Source organism: Drosophila rhopaloa, unplaced genomic scaffold, assembly GCF_018152115.1.
Source record: "Drosophila rhopaloa isolate 14029-0021.01 unplaced genomic scaffold, ASM1815211v1 contig_3, whole genome shotgun sequence".
Lineage (NCBI taxonomy): Eukaryota > Metazoa > Arthropoda > Insecta > Diptera > Drosophilidae > Drosophila > Drosophila rhopaloa.
The window spans coordinates 19,469,008-19,493,008 of NW_025335123.1; the positions used below are offsets into that span (position 1 = coordinate 19,469,008).

At 47.3% G+C, this 24,001-nt stretch overlaps 2 protein-coding genes across 3 annotated transcripts; one reads left to right on the forward strand and one right to left on the reverse strand.

Annotated features, from left to right (window-relative positions):
* The first annotated feature begins 130 nt into the window (after window positions 1-130).
* LOC108049989 (xenotropic and polytropic retrovirus receptor 1) lies at window positions 131-7,640 on the forward strand. 2 transcript variants are annotated; one of them, XM_017131451.2, is made up of 7 exons: window positions 131-352; window positions 3,443-3,606; window positions 3,675-4,073; window positions 4,630-5,605; window positions 5,667-5,836; window positions 5,965-6,098; window positions 6,159-7,640. In XM_017131451.2, the coding sequence occupies exons 2-7, from the start codon at window positions 3,538-3,540 to the stop codon at window positions 6,433-6,435; spliced, it is 2,025 nt and encodes a 674-aa protein (XP_016986940.1). In that variant the 5' UTR covers window positions 131-352; window positions 3,443-3,537; the 3' UTR covers window positions 6,436-7,640. The 2 variants fall into 2 exon arrangements, with proteins under 2 accessions (XP_016986940.1, XP_016986941.1); XM_017131452.2 differs by having other exon boundaries at window positions 131-348.
* LOC108049988 (dynein axonemal heavy chain 6) lies at window positions 7,227-23,971 on the reverse strand. Its single transcript, XM_017131450.2, has 27 exons — window positions 23,098-23,971; window positions 22,484-22,748; window positions 22,130-22,274; window positions 21,717-22,067; window positions 21,561-21,656; window positions 21,376-21,506; window positions 20,748-21,322; window positions 20,096-20,506; window positions 18,490-18,880; window positions 18,155-18,431; window positions 17,353-17,967; window positions 16,827-17,279; window positions 15,647-16,470; window positions 14,995-15,589; window positions 14,793-14,942; window positions 13,489-14,728; window positions 13,246-13,425; window positions 12,913-13,179; window positions 12,669-12,854; window positions 12,259-12,608; window positions 12,066-12,207; window positions 10,961-11,964; window positions 10,671-10,851; window positions 9,860-10,611; window positions 8,724-9,792; window positions 8,196-8,666; window positions 7,227-8,044 (listed from the first exon to the last, which is right to left on the reverse strand). The coding sequence occupies exons 1-27, from the start codon at window positions 23,854-23,856 to the stop codon at window positions 7,688-7,690; spliced, it is 12,237 nt and encodes a 4,078-aa protein (XP_016986939.1). The 5' UTR covers window positions 23,857-23,971; the 3' UTR covers window positions 7,227-7,687.
* Window positions 23,972-24,001: the final 30 nt, after the last annotated feature.

A 24,001-nucleotide genomic window follows, 5' to 3' on the forward strand; every position in this document is an offset into this window, starting at 1 on the left:
TTATTTTTTCAATAAACTTTAACAGTGATCGTGACTTATAACATGCGCCTAACAGCACTGTTCGGTCGCTATGCAAGACTGGTGCCCCAGCAACGCGCGCTCGTTTTCCAATACTTGGTATGTTTTTAGTTTGTGTGGTTCGTTTAGTTCTTTGTTGTTGTTTGGCCCTCGCATTTCGCCCGTCGTCTGAATTTCAGTGATATGCGCGCTATTCGGTGATAAGCAGTGTACTTAACAAATCAGCGACTGTTGACAATAAGCAAGGGCCTGTGTGGGAGCAGCTTGAGATGCTAAAATAGAAGCCCCCTTGGAGACGAATTGCAAGTGCAAACTGCAGCGCGGTGCAGCGTATGTATGTAATTTTATGTAATTGAAAAGCAATTTCCCACCAGCACCCCACCACCACCAAATCCCCCCCAAAAACGTCCACGAAACGTCCGATAATCTCGGACTGGGTGCCTCCAATTGCGCCTCGTTTGAGCCAATTGTGGGGAAGGCGAAAAATCACAAGACAAATTGATGAGCTAGCTCTGCCGCCCCGCCCACTTCGCTGCCTCCGCCCCTGGGCCAAAATCAACAAAAATCAAAAGCCAACGATTCAGTCCAGTATATCCCAGCTTCAATATCGCCACTTCGCTCTTTTCATTCGTTTCTACTTTACCTTCAAAGGGGTACTAACATTACTCGAAGAGGTTTGCAATACCTGCTTAAATAATGATCGTCTCAACTAAAAAATATATTGACTTATTTATTTTTCCTTTCCATTAATCAAAAGTGTTTTATTTGAGTTTTTGAATACTGCCTGAAAGCTTTTAAAGTTTCTGAATTGAAAGTGTTTTTAAGTGAATATCCTATCTTAATCCAACTAACCTGAATATATTGTAAACAGGTATTTAGTTACTAATATTTCTAAATGATAAGTGATTACGAGAATATTAATTTATATTCCTAACCCAAACTAAAATTGAAAAATGTGAGTTTTAGCGTATTTATGTTTCAATTCAATGACATATTCTTTAAAACTTTCTTACTTATACATTTCACAGCTCTTAATGAAAAACAATTAAATGAGTACTACACAGTGCTTTGTTTCATTCTCTCTTTGTTTTCGTTGGTTTCAAGTTTTCTCTGTTTATAATGAATAGTCTAATACTTTGTGATCTTTAATGTACAAATGGAAAGGTTTTTTGATTATATACTATAGTATGTCGCAAGTTGTTTGTTTTTTAAGATAAACCAATCGAGATTGTTGCAGATTGGGGCTTATAATTGACTTAAGATCTGTAGTATTCCAGCTCCCATAGCAATAGTTTGTGGGTAAGGGTATTTCCAGTTTCGGTCCCCCCAACCGAACCCTTCGTTCTTGTTTTATTGATCAAATATTTGCGTCTACGTGTGCCGTCGATGTGTTCCGGCGATGTCTCAGCGATTATGAAGCTTTGTGTGTCAGCTGTTGGTGCTGTTGTTTTAGTCGGCACTAGCACATGTTTTATAAGCCCAGCCGTTTCGTTATCAGTGCTAATTAAACTACAGAGGAGAAATCTGTGAACAGCGGCGATAAGGCGATAAGGTCGGAACTATGAGATCGCCGGGATAACTTCAGATCCGCCGACGATGTCGATCGATCAGAGACAACACCTCTAATCCATTACGATGGCCATTGTTCGCCACGGGTCTAATCAATCAGCGAGCCGAACCGATCTATATTTAGGCTGTACTGTTGACGTTAATTGACCGCCAGTCGGTCCCACCCCCTACCACCACCACCCCCTCCACTGACCCTGTCATCAATTATCGCCCAGGTATTGGCCACTCTTCTGGGTTCCACTGGTGGAAATAACCATAAACTATGGAAATGGGTATGCAGAGGAAAAAAATCATCAGAATACCAGTTCAAAAAAATATGCTTATTCTACGTGAATCAAGTATAAACATCAAAATAACATCAATTTAAACTTGGTATTTCCATTCGATACTAAACTGTTCACATATGAATAAGATTGTACATCTTTATTAAAATGGTTTAGTGGTTATCAATAATAATAATATCCAGCTTGAATTCGTAGTATCTACATCATATTGATACAACTAATTAATAATAATTCAAATTAAATCGTAACAGCAAATTTAAATTGCTTGCGCACTTATAGCTATGAAATGTTAAAAATAGTATACGTTTTTTTTAAATTGACAAGTTAATAATGAGATTAAGATAACAAAAAATGCTAGCCGTATTTATTAATTACGTCGGCCACTATCTTTTTCAGGGTTTTCAATAATGTATCTAATCAAAAATAATAAATGAACTGCATTCTAAGTGAAAAACTTCTAAAATAAAGCAACATGTATAGATTTCTTCAAAACATTTTCTAAAAAACAATCCCCAGATATGTTGATAGTTTTGCAAAATTAATTTTATGCCCAATTAGTGGTTCATTTTTAACTGTGTAGGAAAGGGGCTTAGGCGGAAGTTGCGCCCAGAAAACGAGGAAGGGCAGCCGTAAAATAAGAGACATAAATAGTAACAAATGCCACAGCAACAGTTGGCGACGCAAATATTTGTGCAATTGATTAAAACTCTCTCGCATCTCTATCTGTATCTGTATATAAGAATATCTTATTCGGTGCTGTTTGAACGGGCGACAAAAATTTTCCAATTTGCTTAACTCGTTATGCGGGCCCCGTTAATGATATAAACATATATTCTGTAAAGAGTCGGGTGGCACAGACCCCAATAATTGTGTTTTTATGGCTTATATGTACGTATATTCTCTTTTTTTCGGGGCTGAAGCTTATCAGTTATGAAAAACACACCCACCAACGTGCAATTTACGATCGCTGGTAGTCGTATATTAGGTGCTTGGTTAATACGACCGATTAGCTACCGCATTGATTTGAGCCATTATCCATTAGTCCAGTCACTCATCCGTTAAATTACCACTAGCAACTTGGAGAAAGCTGAACGATGGGTTCTGAATTCATGGATAACTCGGTTCAGTATAATCCGAGTGCTGCTGACTCGACTTTTAGGCCCTCGCATTACTCACTCTCAGGGAAAACAAGTGTATTTGGGCTGTGAATCATTATAAAATATATCTTTCCTAATCTTAATCTTTCTTGCTGCACGTTTTTAATAAATAAACATTAATTTTTGTGCTTAAAGGCCATAAAAGATTACTAAGCTTGCACAATAATATAAAATTGGATAATATTCAAGTACTTTTAACGGCCTTTATTATTTTATTTTCTTAAGTTTGACATTATTCATGCCTATACTTAGTTATTAAACTCTTTGTTCGTTTTATAAATAATGTTGCTTAAAAAAGTCTTAGGGTACTATCATATTTTAAACCCTATTATGGCTAAACAAAAGTCTAGTTTTAAGTAATACGATTTACTATCAGGAAGTGCCCTTAACAACTCTCATATTTTATCGTTTCAGACGCGCTTCAGTGCAGCGCCGATCAACGGAACGGATCCGATCTGGACTGGACTGAGCTATAGCCCTAGAATAGCCAGGCCAAAACAGCGGCAGCCATGAAGTTCGCCGAGCACCTGTCGGCGCACATAACGCCTGAGTGGCGCAAACAATACATCAACTATGAGGTGAGTTCGAGCCAACCCAATATGAACCCATTGCTGACCCAACTGACATTCAAATTTCTGCGCTACAGGAAATGAAGGCCATGCTGTATTTGGCCGTGGAGGAGGCGCCATCGGTGGAGAGTGTAGAGGATGATGTGCTGAAGCGGCATTTTGCCAACTTCGATGAGAACTTCTTTCATTTTTGCGACAAGGAGCTAAAGAAGATCAACACATTCTACTCAGAAAAGCTGGCAGAGGCCACTCGTAAATTTGCCACCCTAAATGCCGAGCTTAAGACCTCCATTGAGGAGTCGGAGCGGAGTGCCAAGAAGTCCAAGGGCCAGAAACGGCATGCCGCGCTGCCGGATCGCAAGGCCCGCGAACTGAAGTTGGCCTTCAGCGAGTTCTACCTGAGTCTGATCCTCCTGCAGAACTATCAGAATCTGAATCACACCGGCTTCCGTAAAATACTCAAGAAGCACGATAAAGTGAGTCTGATTTACGGCCACCGCAGAGGCATCACTGAACCTTGACCTAGTCAAGAATTTTGTTGGATTACGTCTAGTCTGCGGCGTAAAACACGTTGAGGAATAACACATTTTGTCTGAGGAATTAGTAATTCATATTTATTATAGAGTTTTCGGGGAAAAGTTGGCTAAATATAGTCAGCGTTATCGCCAGCTATGACTTGTATTGTTCGAGCTTTTCAATTATGTGCTTTTCGGTTACCATCATAAAGTATGAGTGAATCATTTACTCTTTTGAGATAAAAACAATCGGTGAAATATGTTTGAAATCAATTCCAATTCACTAAGGGATTTTGGGATTTACTTTTGGTGTATTTATTACTTTTGTGAGCCAGTAATTATTTTGAGATTTATTAGAATAAATTGTTGATATTAGTGACTATATAATCTTATGAAAGCTTTTAATTTAGAAAGATACAATATCATTTTTTAATAAATATTATAGAATATAAGTGTACTTTAATACATATTTCTAACTATTTGATTTATAAAATGTTATCCTATCTTTGCGCCACAGCTTTTACGCGTTGATACCGGTGCTAAATGGAGGCAGGAGTATGTGGAGGCGTCGCACTTCTTCACCAACAAGGATATCGACAACATCATCAACGAGACGGAGACGACGGTCACTGGCGAACTGGAGGGCGGCGATCGGCAGCGGGCAATGAAGCGACTTCGAGTTCCACCGCTGGGCGAACAGCAGAGTCCGTGGACCACCTTCAAGGTGGGCCTCTTCTCCGGCAGCTTCATAGTGCTGGGCATTGTGGTGGTGCTGTCGGCCATCTTCCACGAAATCAGCGGCGAGAACCTGAAGGTCACGTTCCGCCTGTATCGCGGTCCCCTGCTCATCATCGAGTTCATCTTTCTCATCGGCGTGAATATCTACGGCTGGCGGTCGTCGGGCGTGAATCATGTACTAATATTCGAGCTAGATCCGCGCAATCATCTATCCGAACAGCATCTTATGGAATTGGCGGCGATCTTCGGCGTCATTTGGACACTCAGCATGTTGAGTTTTCTCTACAGTGCCAGCTTGGCTATACCGGCGTTTATCAATCCGCTCACGCTTACGCTGATTATGGTGCTGTTTTTGGCCAATCCGTTCCATGTGCTCCATCACGATGCTCGGTTTTGGCTGTGGCGAATCACTGGTCGCTGTCTCTCCGCACCGTTCTTTCATGTGGGCTTCGCCGATTTCTGGCTGGGTGATCAGCTGAATTCGTTGGCTACAGCGATCCTGGACTTCGAGTATCTGATTTGTTTCTATTTCACAAATGGCAACTGGACGGAGGCAAGGGATGCCTCTATTTGCATGGAGAAGGACTTCATCATCCGGCCGATTGTCAATTGCCTGCCCGCTTGGTTTCGATTTGCCCAGTGCCTGCGGCGATATCGCGACTCGCGGGAGGCTTTTCCCCATTTGGTAAATGCCGGCAAATACTCAACCACCTTCCTAGTAGTGATCTTCGCCACCCTCAAGAGCTTTCACAGTCGTGAGTGTTATATTTTTCTCTTTAATATATATTTTTCAATGGTTTTGTTCTTTTAATTTAGCGAACTATGCCAGCACGTTTGACAATCCCTATACCTGGCTGTGGATCATTGCCTCGATTGTATCCTCTTGCTATGCCTACACCTGGGACATCAAAATGGATTGGGGTCTGTTCGACAAGAATGCCGGCGAGAATACTTTCCTGCGCGAGGAAGTCGTCTACTCTTCGACGGTTAGTAAATATTTTAATTCGAAATATGTTGGATACAATATAGTCAATATTTCCGTAATTTGTCTGTAATTGTATTTACCAGTCTTTATTGACTATGGTTTAATTCTTAATCTTTATTCACCCCTTAGGGTTTCTACTACTTTGCCATTGTCGAAGATTTGGCATTACGCTTTATTTGGGCGCTGTCTTTCTACCTTACCGAGATGAAAATAGTGAGCAGTGATATAATGACCTCCATCACAGGCATCCTGGAGGTGTTCCGGTGAGTTTAGATGGCAGAATACAATCCTGTCCAAGTTAATTAAGCCTTATATCATTTCAGGCGCTTTGTTTGGAACTTTTTCCGATTGGAGAACGAACATCTGAACAATTGTGGTAAGTTCCGAGCTGTGCGTGACATCTCCATAGCGCCGCTGGACTCCTCCGACCAGGCGCTCATCCTGCGCATGATGGACGAGAGCGATGGAGTGATCAATCGCTACACGAAGACGAACAGACCGAAGCCCAAGAAGGTCAAGGATCCGGAGAAGCGGAGTCTGTTGCAGACTCGAGGATCGCTGCCCGATCTCAGGATCGATATGGACAGTAAAAAATTGTAGGCAGCGATCTGCGCCCACCAAATTGTGCTTCCTAATGAACGATTTTGCGGAACGTGTTATACGACAGTTTATCAATAATTCTATTTACATTTTTTTTTTAAATTAATTTTTTTCGCGTTGTTTAGCTAATTTGTATATTTAGTGACTAAGTACTTAAAGTTGAGGAGAGACAATGTCCAGCAATAATTAGTGCATAAGTTTTCTAACTAATTTAGCATTCCATTTATGCGGTGAACTAACTAAAAAGACCAACCTATATATCTACAACCTATTCCCTATGCCCGTAACCCTTAGCCCCTAAGCCACATTTCCACGTTTCCAAATCCAATTCGAAATCCACACCTTTCACAATAATTGGAGTAGAGAACGGCAGTATTAGTACTTAGAAAAGGCGAACAAAATAACAAAAACCAAACAAAAGAAAAACAACTGCATTACCTGCAGCCACCACATTCCTCTATCTATCAGTGTATGTTTATCGTTAGTCAATTAGTTAGATTTGCCTTATCTGTTATCTGTCTGTCCACCTGTCGATTGATATACGACATAGACTGTGACCAAACCGAAACTTAAACTGAAACTAAAACTGAAACTGAAACCGAAAGGAATTGTACATAGTATACATATAGTTGTGCCTGTGAGTGTGTTTCTCTCAGTGTGTGTGTAAGCAAGGTCTAGAATTCCAAAGTAGATTTGATTAATACTGAATGAGAATATTGAAAAGAGACTTGAAAAGTAAAATCTTGTATATACGAACAATACAGATGTCTACAAAAAATATACGCATAGGCTTAAGAACATTTTGTCAGATATTTAATGAAGACTTTGTCAGTTTTTGCCATAACTAGCTCGTATTTTGAGCTCTACTTCGACCCCAATTTGCCTTGTCAAAATAAATAAGTCTAATTTGTAAAATTGCTTTTGATACGATACAAAAACTAGTGCACAAAATCGGAACTACTTACTAAACGATGTGTTTGTGAAATCTCAAGAGATTAAATATTTGAATGCCTTTGAAAGAAGGAAGAAATCTCTAGGGATTTCAAAAACACTTCGCTTTTGTATATACTCTAGTTCACAAGTCTTGACCTTAAGCTAAATAGTTAACTAATCCACACACACACACAATACGTATTGTACACCTTCGCTAGAAATCCCGAGAACAAGAAACGAAATAAAGACGGCTTGAAGTATGCAGAAAAAAAAACCAAAAAATTCGAATAATATCTAAACCTCCCCCCACTCGTAAGTCTTAACAAATGTTTTCCAATACCGCCGAAACTAGAGCTGTGCCCCGCATTATCCAAAACTCTGGGTCGTTGTTGCTGCGCAGAAGGCACGCCAGAATGAAGTTGGTCGAGTGACCCGTGGTGGAGAGGACGCCGGATCGCTGTTGGGTTTTGTAGAGGGGCGCCTCATACCGCACCACCGGCGAGATCTCCAGGCAGGGCTTGAACCTCACCACCGGCATCCGGGAGAAGAGCTCCCCGAAGTTGGCGTCGCACAGACCACCCCGGCTCAAATCCCAGCGAGCTGCCTCGATGAAGATGCCGTGCACATTGATAATGGCATCCGTGCACTCCTGCAGGTTGCCGTACAGCTTTTGGTCCTGAAAAGAGTAAAATAAAACATTAAAATAAATTAATTTATGCAACACAGATAGGAAGTTAATAGGAGCTACCGAATTTCAATTAATTTTACTTTTACTATTTATTTTCTCTGTGCAATATTTATCTGCAAATTTGGGTCTTAGTACTCACATTCATGTTGTTCATGTGCATCTCGAAGAAATCCTGCTGAATCAGCTCTTTCTCGAACACATCAAAGTCGATCTTGAGCGAATCGATGGGCAGGACTCGTCGGCGGGCGTATGTCTGCAGGACGCCGGTGAGGAAGGACTGCGGAAAGAAGAACCCACTGATCCAATAGGAGCGTGGTGCTCCGTTTTCCGCCCACTGCTGGATGAAGTCGATGCGCCGCTGGAAGTCGGCTATGTAGCTGGGGAGCGGCTTGATGGAGAGGAAGCAGCGTTTGGCCCAGGATGCGGGCACTTGGTTGGACAGCAGCGCCTTGAACACGTTCTCCAGCTCCTCGGACATCACCACCAATCCCTTGATGGCCTTGGCCAAGTTGATCATGCTGTCATGGATGATGCCCAGTGCGATGTTGAAGCGGTCGATCTCCTGCACCAGCACAATGGTCAGCGATGGCACCTGACCCTTGGAGTCCAGCTGGAAAAGGGGTAAATATGATGACTTGGAACGTATGAAACTCTTTTCAAAACCCACCATCGAGAGCGTGTCGTGGATGGGCTCCCGTTTAATCTTGGTGGCCAGGGCCTTTTGGATGCGAGCGATTGTCTGCTGGCAGATCTCGTTCTCCGCGGCCTGACCCTCGTCTGCGGCGGATCTCGGCTGGCCCAGGAGCAGGGTGCTGATGAAGAAGGCCGTCTCTTTGGTCTGGAACACAATGTTGGCGTTCTGGTTCATGCCGAAGATCTCCGGATCCTCCAGCACCGGGAATCCCTGCACATAGGCAGAGTATTCGACCAGCGTCTTTTTGCGCGGATCCCGGTAGTAGCTATCGCCGCGGCAGTACTTGTAATCCGGCTGGATTATCCTCTTCGAGGAGAAGATCGTCAGGATGGTGCGCAGGCAGCGCAAGTCCCAGTAGTCCGTCACCCGGCCGCCCCAGGTGATGTCCCCGTTAATATAGAGTATGGCCTCCCAGGGAATGTCGTCGAGCACCTCTCGATCGATAAAGAAGTCGAGTGTTTTTAAGCCGCATTCGCGATCGCTTTCGCTGAACTCGTACGTGATGTTCCATCCCAGAGGACCGAACTTCCGCCGCTCCAGCAAAACCGCATGGAACATGCACAGCCCGAAGACAATGGCACGCCAATTGCCGTTCTGGATGTGCTGCTCGAAGAAGTCCGGCTTCAGATCCGCCATCGCCCCGAACACATTCGCCTTGATGCCCTTGGGCGGTTCGTTGGTGATCTTCACCGAATTCTGGAGCACGCTGATCGGGAACGTCTGAATGGGCATCGAGGAGAGATACAGACGGAAATCGGGATGCGCCTTGGTGATGCCCAGCGTCAGGTTCCGCACAATCGTCTCCAGCGTCTGCATGAACGAGGTGGCCAAGTGGCAGTTCTGCAGGAACACCCAGTGACCCAGTCGCAGGCTCTTGTCGATCAGGTTCTCCGCCAGCGGGCCCTGGCCCTGACCCAGCGAAATGGAGTAGTACTTGTCGGTGAACTGCATCTGGGTGGTGAACTTGAGGAAGCCCGACATCGGATCCGAGCCGGTGGACAGCACAAAGATCAGCGGCGTCACCGCCGAGGTGTCCAAATAGCTGAAGGGACATTTAAAAATACGGATTACAAGTATATACTGGGAGCAACAGGAGTAGAGGATCTTACACAGAGCTCAACTGAGTGCCGCCGGAGGCCTCGGTGAAGTACTTGCCCACGGTGGACTGAAGGTAGCAGACCACGTTGAGGAGGAACCGCGGTTTCCGGAAGGCCCCGATGAACATCAGCTTGTGGAAGACCAGCAGACGTTTGTTCCACTTGTCCGTGGGCGGCTGATTGGTCTGGGCAAAGTCGAAGACCTCCTTGTTCTCCTGCAGCTGGATGAAGAAGGGCTTGTCCAGATCGCTGGTGAAGCCGCTGAAATAGTTCCCGAAGTTGTCCTCCAGAAAGATGCAAGAATCCCATTCAATCTGGCTCATCTTGATGTTGTCCGGCTTCTTCTTTGGTCGAATATTGCCCACGGGACCGCGGGTGAGGAAGAGGAACTCTCCTTCGGTCACCCGACCCTCCTGTCGCTCAACCGACAGGGCCAGCAGGAAGCTGAAGATGATCTTGTGGTTCTCGAACAGGCCACGCGATATGTTGTCGAAAATGGCCTTCAGTTCGTCCGTCATCAGTGTGGAAATGCGCAGCTCCACCGCCTGCGGTGGATGCTCCAATCGCAGGACATTGCAGAAGACCTGGGTGAAGTACTTCAGACTGTACTGGTACATCGGATCGATCTCGGCCAGACCCGCCACCACAAAGTAGAGAATGGCCCCGCGGGAGGCCAGGATGCGATAGCGTTCCCGAGATGCGGTTATGACCTTCTCCGTCTCCTCGGTGTCAATCAATCGGGCGGCAATGATCAGCGATGTTTCCTATACAAAGTCATTATAATAAGGCAAGTCTGTGTATTAATACTTATATTCAAGCCCACCTTGGCGTCATTGAGCGTCTCCACCAGCTCTTCATCATCGAGGATGTTGCCCTCGGAATTAAAGAGCAGCTTTAGCACCTTGTCCTCCAGCGCCAGCAATTGTTGTTTGTCCGAGTTGATCTTGACCACCAGATCGTTTCGCTGGATCTCCATGGCGGGCAGCTCGATGGCCACAATGTCTCTAACAATGTAATCAAATTAATTATCAAATCAGATATATTTATAAACCTCCCAAAAAGTGTTAAATTATTAGTTATAAAATCTAAGCTAATTTGAATAGTTCTACTCACGCCAGTAGCTGATCCTCGAGACCGCTCTCGGTGACCAGGAAGTTGACCAGGGTCACGTTGATGCACACCTCGGGCAAATAGTGGGGATTGGGCAGCTTTGTGGTCATGTACAGCTTGAAGTTGTCGTCGTAGTCGATCACCATATCGCCCAGTTTCAAATAGACGCGACCCTCGAAGCGGTACGTTTCCCGCTGAAGGATGGGCCGCAGACTGGGATCGATGGTCTCGTTGATCTCCTCGAGCAGCACCGGGTATCCCTGGCGCACGCTGTTCTCCAGCACCCGCATCATGGACGAGTCGGTCATCTTGATCACCTGCAGATTGTTGGCACGCTCCATGTTGCGGATCCAGCGATTGGCCTGCTCCTGGGGATCGATCATGAGGGCCCAGCGCAGAGCCCTCGTGGCATAGATGCCGTTCTCGATGGATATGTTATCCTTGGGCAGACCGTCCACATTCCACTGCCGCATCTCGTACGGATCGCCCAGGACCTTGAGCAGATTGAACTCGGGACTGGAGGGGATCTTGTGCTCATGGCACTTGCTCACCCACAGGGCGCTCATGTCCCTGCGATATTCGTGGGAAAAGGCTCCCAAATAGGCGACACAAGCGGCCGCGACCAGGACATCGCCCGGCACACAGGCCAGATCTCCTGTCAGGGATTTCACCGTTTCCCGCCAGCGCACCTGTTCGTCGGAAAGGGCAGAGGTCAGGCGACCGGCTCGATTGATCCGCCCGTATGTCAAGTCCACATTGTCCTGGATCACTTGGAATTCGCGCTGCTTCTCCTCGAGACTATCGCGAAGTCCTTGGATCTTGGCCTCCACTGCGGCCAGTTCCTTTTGCTTCTGCCTCAGCACCGTCATCACCTCCTTGAGCTCCGCTTCGGCGGCCTCCTTTCGCTTGATCTTCGGCTCCACCACCTTGTACACCTTGGAGAACTTGTCCATGGATATCACCCACATGCTCATCGACTTGGCCACCTTGGAGACCTTCTCGAATTTCTGTCAAGTGTTTTAAAAAACGTGGTTGGTCAAGATATTAATATTCACAAAAGTGCAAGAACAATCTCTAGCGACTTTAAACTTCTAGAGGTTTAACTTACAGCCGGCACGAAGTCCTTGTGATCGATGTACTTCTTGACCTTTTTCAGGGTATCCTCCTTCATGTGCTCCTTGTCGTACTCGAACAGCCGCTTGATGAAGTTAATGTCCGCCATAATGGCTTTGGCGGATGCCCATGTAGGTCTGTTATAGATACAATTAAATGCAGGAATGTGAAGGAGAGAATCCACTCACTTGACGCCCAGCAGGATGCAAACGGCCTCCATGCAGAACTGCACCAGAGCCGGCGGCGTGGTGAAGGACTTCAGTTCATTGATGTCCGCCTTGGTCAGACCCTTGAGGGCATCCTCCGCCTCGCGCAGGGCGGGCATGGCAATCTCCAGATCCTTGCCAGCATCCTCGGATATCGCCTGGGCCACCGCCGCCTTCTCCTTGGCATTCATCTCGTCCTCCATCACGCTCTGCTTCACTGCGTCCGCCTGCTTCGTCTCCTTGGTCAGATTGTCCACCAGGGACTTCATCAAGGCTGATTTCTCATCCAACTGGGGCACCATCACCTCCAGCTCTTTTCCCATGACAGCGATCTGAGGGAAGGCAACAGGATATACCCTCTAAGGAGAACAAAATAAGGGATAACTACTTACCACTTCATTGGTCTCCAGTAGCTTGTTCAGGCCATTGGCAATTCGCTTTCTCTTGGCTATGATCTCCATGTTCTTGATCTTCAGCAGATTCTGGTAGAGCTTCAACAACTCCAGGTAGCTACTGGGTGTGGTGTAGTAATGCCTCTTCATCTCCTTGTAAAATCGCACCGAGGCATCCTCAACGGTCTGCAATAGATTTTTCCGTGAGCGAAGGAAGCTATTCATGGGCCTAAACCTTACTCACCTTGTGCATGAACACCGTGGTGCTGGCCAGCGATATGCGATCCTCCATTTTGGGGGCGATCTTGGTCAGCAGTCCCAGGGCCACCGAATAGAGGGCCTCCGTGGGCCAGCTGGTGAACCAATCGATGGTGGTGCAGTTGACCAGCGAGGGGAACATGCGGCACCGGCGGCGGAATGCATCGCCCACCGGACTCATAGACATCACCACGTGCAGATTATTGCGCACACGGTTGATGAAGAACTTGTAGATGTCATCGCGCGTGCAGAGCTAAACCAGACATTAAAAAGATTCCCAGATTATATAGTGATATGATGTGGTATTAGGAGTACCCACATCGTCCTTCCTGAACTCGTTACACCCATCGCGGGCATCCAAGATGATCTTCTCGAACTCATCACCTTCGAATAGATTGGGCACCTCGCCGGAATTGAGGATGTTGTTGATGTCCTCGAGGAACTCCTCCTCCACGATCTGACTGTCGATCAGCAGGAAGGTCACAGGTTGATTTTCGATCTGTTCAAGAAAGGAAAAGGAGAATTTAACAAGATACTCTTAAAGTCTCCAGTTAATACTCACCCCAGCGATCCGGTAGAGAACCCGCAGATCTTCGTGGAAAGCATTTAGGTCGTAGTTGCGCCGCATCTCGATCTGCCAGCAGTTGTACTCGTTGACGTGCGATGCCAGCCGGGTGAGGGATTGCTTGCCCATTCCGGCCACGCCCACCAGCAGCCCATTTCCACGATCGCTGCGCAGGAGTCGCGCCAAGCGCACCGTATGCTCCATGGCGTCCTGGAAGAGGATCAGCTTCATCTGCTTGCCCACCGCCACCGAGTTGTAGTCCGAAATGTAATCGTTGAGGACGCTCTCCAGCTTTGCGTGATCCTTGACCTCATCGTAGATACGCTCGTTCTTTGGCTTTCCAAACACCATAAAGTCGCCGAAGAGGATTGGCGGCTCTGCGTCATCGATCACCGGCCGATTGAAGTGATCCTGGCAGACGCTCTTCATCAGCGACTTGAAAAGGTTCTTGTCGTCCTGATTGATCAACCGGTCGTGGAAGACGCAAGTGGTCTCGTGATAGAAGAGCCGGAGGATCTGGTTCTCCTGGTTGTAGTGCAGATTGCTCGCCTGCAGGATACCCTGTATGCACTTGGACAGATCGCGCAGATTGAAGATATAGTGCGATCGATCCGGTGTGGGCAGCATGACGTTAGCCACCCGCATGTAGACATCCACACAGGCATTAACCATCGGCTCTGAGAGAGCTCTCACCGCGGAGGAGAACGTCTGCAGGAAGCCGCGCAGGATGCCATTGAAGATCTGGGTTAGGGTCTCTTCATTTGGCTTCGGCAGGGAAAACAATGCAAAGTGACGAACAAAGCGAGGTGTCAGCGGGTTTCGTCCGCCACCCGGCGGAGCACAGGCACAGCCCAAGACCACGTCCAGGATCTCCTTCCAGTAGAGCTTCTCCCGATCGTAGAAGCCCTTGAAGTCCAGGAACTGACGCAACAGCTCGATGGCCGGCGAGGCGCCGTAAGTGTCCAACTTGGGCATGTTCACGTCGTCGATGAAAATAATCACCGTCTTGCCCACCGGAGCACCCAATTGGGTTTTCTTGCGCTTCTCCAGTGGCCCCTCGATCATCTCCTGGGTGCGCACACTGCTCGTCTGGGCGGAGAAGTTGAGGATCACCGGGATGACCCGGCCCTCGGACAGTCGTTTCATGCAACTAATGGCCAGGACTGTCTTTCCCACACCCGTATCTCCAGTCACCATCACGGGCATGCCCCGTTTGAACAGAAGATCGGACACATAACTGGAGGGGATTGGAGGGGATTTAGTGGTAAGGATTTGTATACTGCTCATAAGGCAGTTCTCACCCGTATTTGGTGGTATCCACCGTGGGCACCTGCATGTCGTAGTAAGAAGTTTCCGGGTCGAAGACGAACTTGGTCATGATCTCCAGCCAATTACCCCAGTCCATTTTCTCCAGGTCGATGCGATAGTTCCACATGGTGTAATTTGGCAGGCTGTTGGCGGTGGAGATATAGTCTTCGTTGTTTAGTGAACCACCATTCATACCTCATATTCGGATGCTGGGAAATGGCCCTGCTCCACTGCTCCTCGAAGGACATCTTCTCCGCGTCCTTGAGATTCGAGGCCACGGCCCAGAGCACCGCCCAGGCGAAGATCTTGGTCAGCAGATCCTTGGCCTGCTCCTCATTCAGCGCTGCCCACTTGACCGCCTCCAGCTGGGAGGAGATCAGCTCACAGCACAGTCGCACCTTCGATCCGAGCACCTGGTGGATGGTGTACACCGCCCGCTTTCGTTCGATCTTCAGCGCCTTGTCGAAGTAGCCCACGAAGAGCTGGTAGAAGAACTCGGCCAGTGGAGCCGGCAGCTTGTGCCGCATGTCCACCTCCCGCCAGGTGTCGATCAGCGGCATCCAGCCGAGATCGCCGGGATCAACATACACCATGCCGCACCGGGAAACGGTGGCCGGCGAGGCCTGCAGCAGGTCCTGCACCTCGAAGAGCATGTGGATCCAGGCGGTCAGCTTGATGCGCTCCGAGTTGGCCAGGCACAGCATCTTGTTGTCGTCCAGCACCGTGTTCAAGTTCTCGATCCAGACCGCGTCCACGGGCCCGTCGCACATGATCCACTGGTGGATCTCGTCTGCAAAAATAAGCAAATGTTTTTGTGCTTTTAAAAACTATTAAGGATATGCCCCACCTTCTATCGTGGTGGCAGTTCGCACGGCCAATCCCAGTAGCCCATCCTGCCACTCCAGCGTCTTGGGATCCACATAGCCGTACAGCTCGTTCATGGTCACCGCCTTGGGGTTCATTGTCTGGATGACGACGGGCCGGAAATTGGGGTCCGGCACCTCGTTCTCGAAGAGATGCGAGAGGGCGAACTCGAGGGCGTGCAGCACCACGGACTTGCCGCCTCCGGTGGGACCCACCAGCATCACGCCCCAGCGGACGCACATCGTCTCGTAGAGCTGCAGACACTTCCTGATGGTCGTCGGCACCGCCTGGAGGTTCCTCTGCCGCAGTCCCAGTCGCAAACTTTCCTCCAGATGCGGATGCTGTGAGTCCGGCAGCTCGACGCCGGGAAACAGATCGCTCAGTATGCCACGAAACAGGATGGCATCGTCGGCCAGGAACTTGGGTATATTGGAGTCCCTCAGAGCCGCAATCAGGGTGATGTCCTCCCGCTGATTGGGCGCTGCTCTCTTGAGAGCACCTGCCATCACCAGGACAGATTTCACCGCTCGCATACCGAAATCGTAGTGATTCTGCTGACTGAGTTGCTGGCTGCACAACTGGTACATCTGCACCATCTTGCGGGCCAGGATCTTGGGGTCCTCGAAGCCCTCCGAGTACAGGATCACCTCCGAGATGAGCGCATAGTCGGGCACCATCATGGAGATGGGTCGGAACAGGGCCTTCAGATTGTCGGGCAGCTCGGTTCGACCCGCGTAGCCGGGATTCATGGTGATGAACACACAGCAGGAGCGATTGATCTTGATCTCGCGACCTTCGAAGATGAAGCTGTGCGACAGGAAACACTCAATCAATATGACTGCCTTACAAAATTCATATTTTGATTAACAAAAAAACTGTAATTGTATATTTTACCATTTTTTAGACCCTTAATGACTTAACATACAGTTAATTTTATTTATTGTTGATTTGACCCCAAAAAAAAAAAAAAAAAAAATGTGGTTCGTGTTTAGGTCCACTTTAATGTAGAATACCAACTAAGTATGTTGACTAGACTTTCTAATTAGATATAAAAACAGATGTTGTTTATATTAAAATGAACCCATTTAATGTTTGATTTGACCCCTCCAAATATATTAATATTGGCAAATATGAGAAATATGAAAAGATCGAAGATAACTTACCGCTTCACTCTCATGGCCTTGGCCGTCCGGATGGTGATCAGCTGCTGGGCAATGACGGACAGCACCTCGATGTCGATGCGGTTGAACTCGTCGAAGCAGCACCAGGCACCACATTGAGCCAGTCCCGAGAAGAAGCGCCCCATCATCTTGTAGTCCAGGCCATCCGAGCAGTTGAAGACGACGCACTGTTTGGCCAGCGCCTTGGCCAGATCCTTGGTGGTCTCGGTCTTGCCCGTTCCGGCCGGTCCCGCTGGTGCTCCGCCCAAATCCATCTGGAAGGCGCCCATCAGACAGAGGTAGCAGCGATCCGTCAGTGGGGTGAGCACCAGGACACCACCCGCGCCCAAGTACTCGTAGTAGTAGGGTATGTTGGCGGCAGCCATGCGGGAGTAGACCGTTTCCGTCTCATCGGCCCAGTAGAATCGCAGCATCTTCAGCCAGTTGAAGTCGGTGCTGGATGGGGATTGGGATTGGGATTAGGCTAGATCTGGGATCAACATTTCCTCCTCCTCCATCAAACACTCACGGTTTGCTGACCTCCTTTTCGATCAGCATGCGCACCGAATCCTTGGCATGCACATCGATGGTGATCAGGGCGCAAAGGATCTTGCGCAGCAGCGAGCTAATGCTCTTCCTGGTCAACGCGGCAAGGGCGCCCAGATCCTTCAGGCACTTCACCTCGAACTTGGCCATCTTCTCGAGAATGTTCAGGGGATTGCGCTCCTTGCCCTCGTAGATGCGATGAATGTCGGCGGCCCACTGAACCTGGGAGACGGTCAACACCACCTGGTTGGGATGGTCCTGGAACCAGTCCTCGCGCTCCTTGGCCGGATAGCACTGGTACCCGAACCGCATGTACCGCTTCCCGGACACGAACATCGCCTCCTCCACCTTGCTGAGCCACTCCTCCACGGCGCCGCGCGCTTTGAGTCCCTTTCCAAACTGCAGCTTCTCTCCCTCGGGCGACAGGAAGGCGACGATGTCGTTGGTGGCCACCATCTTGCCGTCGCCCCCCTCCTTCGATCCGAACTCCAGCCGGTAGATGGCGTCGAAGCACTTGCGCAGATGCGGCTGCACAGCCTGCGGAATACGCGTTTGGGCCAGGATCTCCAGCAGCTCGTCGTTGGACAGAAAGTAGAATCTAAAAAAAAAGTAACGAAAAGCAATCCAAAGTTATAAAATCTGAGAATTAAGAATTAATTAGAGAATTTAAGAGCTTTAATGGCATTCAATTACCAGATATTTTGACAAGCGAATGTTCTTAATATACTTTACTTACTCCCTGAATTTATTATTTTACGAAATATAAAATATAAAAATATCCTTACCTGGGGAACACCACCCGCTTCACCTCCAAATAGGCCTCCAGGCCACGTGAAATGAGGTCGAGCAACCGGTTGTTCTCCAACAGCACCTTGTGTACATCCACATTGGACATGGTGGGCAGGGCCAGGGCCACCTTCTTCGCCTGCCGCACCGTCTCCTTGAAGCTCTTGTCCACCGTGAAGAACATCTTGGCCTCGTGGGGCAGCTGGCGCTGGATATCCGCCGAGGCGAAGATGGCCTCCAGGTAAATCCAAGCGCCCTGGCAGTCCATCCAGCTTTCTGTTGGGCGAATTGAATGAGTAATTATACCCTTATGTTATTATTTAAGAACACTCACCAAAAGTCTTGCTAAACTGATCCATGGCGCCAATCCACTCGTCCACCTTGCCCTTGATGGGTCCCACAAACTTGGAGGCGGCTATGGTGTTGATGTTCACATTGGAGTCGTCCAGGACCGCCTGCAACTCCTCGGTTCCGGCCAGGATGAAGACGTCCTTGGCGTCGTGGTGCGACACAATGGCCAGTTCCGTCTCCTTCCAGGTGGTCTCGATGGCTTTTAGCATGTTCTCCAGCTGCACCTCTCCGGTGGCCTGCGATGATATCTGCATCAGGGCCTCGCCGATATTCACATCATCGAATGCGTGCACATCCTCGTACGTTTGGATTATAATGTCCTTCTCCTGGAAGAACTTTCGGTTAAGCAGATCCTCGATCTCTGCCCAGTGGCGCTAAGGATAGGAAGATTAAAGGTAGGGATTAATTGTCAATATTGTGGGACATTTTATTATACTCAATATACATGAGTCAAAAATGATTAAAAAATTAAGATGAATGAAAAATAGTTTAGGTAAAGGACACCCTAATTTTTATACCCTTGCAGAGGGTATTATAATTTTGGTCAAAAGTGTGCAACGCAGTGAAGGAGACATCTCCGACCATATAAAGTATATATATTCTTGATCAGGATCACCTCCTGAGTTGATATAGCCATGTCCGTCTGTCCGTCTGTCCGTCTGTCTGTCCGTCTGTCCGTCTGTCTGTTTCTACGCAAACTAGTCTCTCAGTTTTAAAGCTATCGAATTGAAACTTTGCACACACCCTTCTTTCCTTTGCACGCAGTATATAAGTCGGAACGGCCGGGATCGGCCGACTATATCCTATAGCTGCCATATAACTGATTAATCGGAAATGCCATTACTTTGGTGTTTGTAAAGTTAGGAAGCTGGGATTTACTATGGGTTTTATATTTGGCCAATCAATCCGACCTACCAAATTTCATAAGGATCGGCCGACTATATCCTATAGCTGCCATATAACTGATTGATCGGAAATGCCATAACTTTTGTGTTTGCAAAGTTAGGAAGCTGGGATTTCCTATGGGTTTTATATTTGGCCAATCAATCCGACCTACCAAATTTCATAAGGATCGGCCGACTATATCCTATAGCTGCCATATAACTGATTGATCGGAAATGCCATAACTTTTGTGTTTGCAAAGTTAGGAAGCTGGGATTTCCTATGGGTTTTATATTTGGCCAATCAATCCGACCTACCAAATTTCATAAGGATCGGCCGACTATATTCTATAGCTGCCATATAACTGATTGATCGGAAATGCCATAACTTTGGTGTTTGTAAAGTTAGGAAGCTGGGATTTCCTATGGGTTTTATATTTGGCCAATCCATCCGACCTACCGAATTTCATAAGGATCGGCCGACTATATTCTATAGCTGCCATATAACTGATTGATCGGAAATGCCATAACTTTTGTGTTTTTAAAGTTAGAAAGTTGGGATTTTTTATGAGTATTAAGAATGCATCATATGAATAATTTTGGAGAATATAATTTACAGAGTATTCTGCAAGGGTATATCAACTTCGGCTCCGCCCGAAGTTAGCTTTCCTTTCTTGTTTTAAATTTAATGCTCAGGACATAACTTACAGCTCTCAGATTGGGATTACGCAGGTAACCAATCACGGGTAGCTTCTCCTTGAAGGCTTCTGCGGATTTGTGGAGCACTGGTACGATGTTATTCTCCGGCAGATACTTCAGGAACTGCAGACAGTTCTTGATGGTCTTGGCGTTTAGTTCAACCAAGTCGTTCACCGACAGGCTGTTGAAATCGGCCACTATCCACTCGGCCAGCGATTCCTCCCAGTCCGACCAGGTGCGGTAGAGGTTCTGGCGCATCCGGATGTCGTAGAAGCCGCTGGCCATCTCCTCGTACATGGTCAGATCGATCTGGAACTCCTTCTGGTAGCCCAGGAATTCGTCGGCTCTCTCGCGACATTGGTTCAGGTGGTCCAGCATGGCGTCCAGTTTGTTGGTGACCGACAACCGATTGGAATTGGCCTAGAAAGGATTACATTTAATTACAAATATCAACTGCTTTAAAATATTATTATTAGTTACTTATTTTTCATATACGAATTTCAATTGTTGCGATGCGAATCAAGAATATATATACTTTAATGTATTCTTAATTACTCATTGAAATTTTAATATATAAATTTCTGGCAAAAAAGGTAATTATATTAAAATGCCATTCAACATGTATACTTATAGAATAAAATTTATTTTTTGGAGCACTCACATCCAAAAGCCATGGCTGCAAAGCTTCGATGGCCACCTCGTGGATCTCCTCCTTGAGCGCCGCTATGTCATCCTGCATGGCGTCCTCGAGTCGATTGATGAAGTCCTGCCGCTTTTCCCTGATCTCCTCCAGCGTCTCTCGCGTGCGGTTCAAATAGTCCTCGGTGTCCATGTAATCCTCCTTGGACTCGTCATCGATCGGTATGCCAAAGTCCTTGATAATCAGCAACAGGTCGTGCACATAGTCGATGCCACTGAATATCTCGTCCAGTTCGGAGGAGCACTTGTCCAGGAATCGGATGTGGGCCACAATCTCCAGTGTTTCGTGCGGCTCGTAACAGATCCTGCCATAGAAGTCCTGGGCCTCTTCGTAGAGCCGTGTGGTCTCCTCCTCGGCCAATTTGGGTAGGTATGTGGCCAGGATGTTCTGAAGTCGAGAGCAAACTGGTGTCACCGTATCCTTGAAGTTCGTCTGTGTGAGCTTCAATAGTCCCAGGAACACATACTCCAGGATTCCATCCAAAGCTCTTAGATTATTGCAGTATCTATCGCAGTAGGCCCGCAGGATCTGAAGATCTGAAAATGTATGGGTTATATTATACTATATTCCTTAATATTTATTATATTACCTCTTTCGGTGTTGAGAACCGTGGGATCTGTACTATTGTCTATCTCAAAGTTCTCACGGATCTGCTGGAACCTCTGCGTATAAAGACGAGCTCTTTCATAAGCTTTGCGGATCAGCACGAACATGTTTTTCCTATTAAGAAAATATTTAGATCAATTTAATATTTATACCTTGAGTGACACTTACCGATTAAACTGAAATCGATGATCAGCGCGCAGCAGATAGTGCAAATCGGGAGCGCCATCGTAAAGCACCTCCTCCTGACGTCCCATAATCGAGGGTCTATAATTAGGTCAAGTCAATTAATAAAGTGCCTAACTAAGAAAAAGACAACCAACTTACTGAGTGTACTGCGTGAAGAAGGGATCTGTGGTGAACGGGTGGATCTCGAGGACCGTCTCCAGTATAAGTCCAGTGATGCGCTGAAAGATAATCCTGATCACATCCTCCGAGGGCTCCACATCAATGCGATCGGGCAAAAGACGCAGCATGGCCAAAAAGAATGGACTCTGTGGCTTGTCCGCTGGTCGCTGCCTCTCAATCCTCTTGTCCACCCGATCGTGTTTATTAATATCCGCCTCCGAGGGTCCCACCTCATCGTGCAACTCAAAGGCACTGGCCAAGTCGGCGAAACTTTTGATCGTTATGCGGTAAAGCATTTGGTAGACCATCATGTCGCAGTAGGTGAGAAAACTAATCATAATAAATTATTAAAATATATTCACAATATTAATGGTTTTAATGGATTATCCTACTTGGTCAAGGTCTTGCAGAAGGCTCGCTTTCGTGCTCGATCCATAAAACTGTGCGCCTCGCGCATCTTCTTCAGCGACGGGTAGTAGTTGATCTCGTCATCCGGATAGAAACCCCGTGCTTGGATGGCATCCGTGCAGGCTCGAACTTTGATGAGGATAGAAAAAAAGTTAAAGATTTGGTTGGTTATTTGCAATGTATACATTTTTGTTGGGAATAATTATTGAAATCACTTTTGAAGGTATCTACAAGTATGCTGAGCAACAAGGAACTTTATCTAACCCTAGTGATTTTTGTAATAATTTCTTTTCTAATTCAGATTTACTAGATAATTTATAAATTTAGCTAGCACTCACATATGGTTTTGCCAATGAACTCCCGAAAGTCGGTAAATATCTTGTGCAGCTGCTCGTAGATGCGCATGTGCATCTCCAGGAAGTAGAACGGATGCCAGTTCTCGATGTTGGTGACATTGACGAAATTCAGTCGCTGCATATGGACAATATCGCTGCGCATGCGCAGAATCGCTTTGGCCAGCTGGGGAATCACGATGAAGAGGTTGTTTTGCAGATAGTCGCGCGCCTCGTTCAGTTTCCGCCACTTGATCGTTTTTTCCCACACCTAGAATGTCCGATATGCAAATGGTATTTTCAATTATTAAGATGGTTACAAATATTTATATCAATGGGTTATGAGCTTATCACTAAGTTAGTAAAACTCTCTGTTATGCTTTAAAAATAAAATAATCTAAATTAAAGCGAGTTGGCATATGAAATATATAATACAAAATAAATGTTTTAAGCAATAGCTAGTTGATTACTTTTGGTTTTTCCTATAATTATTTTATGACTAGATTTTTAATACCTATGCTGACTAGCTATTAATACTTATAAGTACGGTTCTTCTGCTCAAGAATTATAGAATGTTCTCCTTATTACAAATTGCTGTATTCGTGTTTTGCAAACCTTACCTTAAATCCCTTCCACAGCCGGAAGATGGAGAAGGATCGTATCTGGATGATGCTGAGGAACTGCTCGAACTCCTGCTGCCACTGGTCGAGTGGCGTGAAGAAGTTCTCGGAGCAGTGCCAGAAGGTGACCCCGTGGCGGGTGACGGTGTAGAAGGGTTCGTAGGTGTTCAGCTCCTTGTACTCCACCAGTCGCAGGCTGTAGGGCGTGAAGTACTCGCTGTCGTGGGGCAGCATGTAGTCCATGTAGACGAAGGAGTCGTCGGGCATGTTGCGCATCCGGTTGATGATCAGGTTCAGGTCGGGGATGAGCGAGGCTCCGGTGGTGATTTTCGTGGAGCTGGCGTTTCGCGACTTGGCACCACCCGTCGAGGTGACCGATTTGGTGATGGAGAAGTTCAGTCGATAGTTGGACTTCTTCTTCTTGCCTCCGGTGCCGTGGTGTACTCCGGTATGGCCCCTTCCCCCACTGGCCTCCGGCGGACCCGTGCTGCTGCCATCATTGGCATCGCTGGCGCGATCCGTGAGGGCGGTGCCGTCGCTACCAAGTCGGTCCATGGACAGGCCACTTGGTCGCTCCTCGTTGGTCAGTCGCTTGTGCCCCATCTCGTTGTAGGGATCTCCGCCGTCGCCCGCCGACAGCCTCCTCCTCCGCCTTCTCTGCTCCCTCCCGTTCCGCCAGTCATCGTCCTCATCCTCCTCGTCCTCCTCGCTGTCCCGATCCCTGCCCTCATCCCTGGCGAGCCCCTGGCGGCTGAACATTTCCGATTTTGGGACGAGAGAGAGCCGACCTGGATAAGTGGTTGGGTTTTGATCGGCTTCGCACCGACTGACAGCTGTTGGTTGTTTGTTTTTCCGGTTTGTTTTTCCGTCGCTATGTCTACTGTTGTTAGCCGTCCGGAAAAGG

What these genes read in the sequence shown, in the direction of transcription:
- LOC108049989 (XM_017131451.2), top strand. Translation starts at nt 3,538, where the DNA reads ATGAAGTTCGCCGAGCACCTGTCGGCGCACATAACGCCTGAGTGGCGC. An exon ending in CCTCAAGAGCTTTCACAGTC is followed by an intron (nt 5,606 to 5,666) that starts GTGAGTGTTATA and finishes CTTTTAATTTAG; the next exon opens with CGAACTATGCCAGCACGTTT. An exon ending in GGCATCCTGGAGGTGTTCCG is followed by an intron (nt 6,099 to 6,158) that starts GTGAGTTTAGAT and finishes ATATCATTTCAG; the next exon opens with GCGCTTTGTTTGGAACTTTT.
- LOC108049988 (XM_017131450.2), bottom strand. Translation starts at nt 23,856, where the DNA reads ATGTTCAGCCGCCAGGGGCTCGCCAGGGATGAGGGCAGGGATCGGGAC. An exon ending in AACTGCCACCACGATAGAAG is followed by an intron (nt 15,590 to 15,646) that starts GTGGGGCATATC and finishes TTATTTTTGCAG; the next exon opens with ACGAGATCCACCAGTGGATC. An exon ending in TGCACATGAACAACATGAAT is followed by an intron (nt 8,045 to 8,195) that starts GTGAGTACTAAG and finishes TACTCTTTTCAG; the next exon opens with GACCAAAAGCTGTACGGCAA.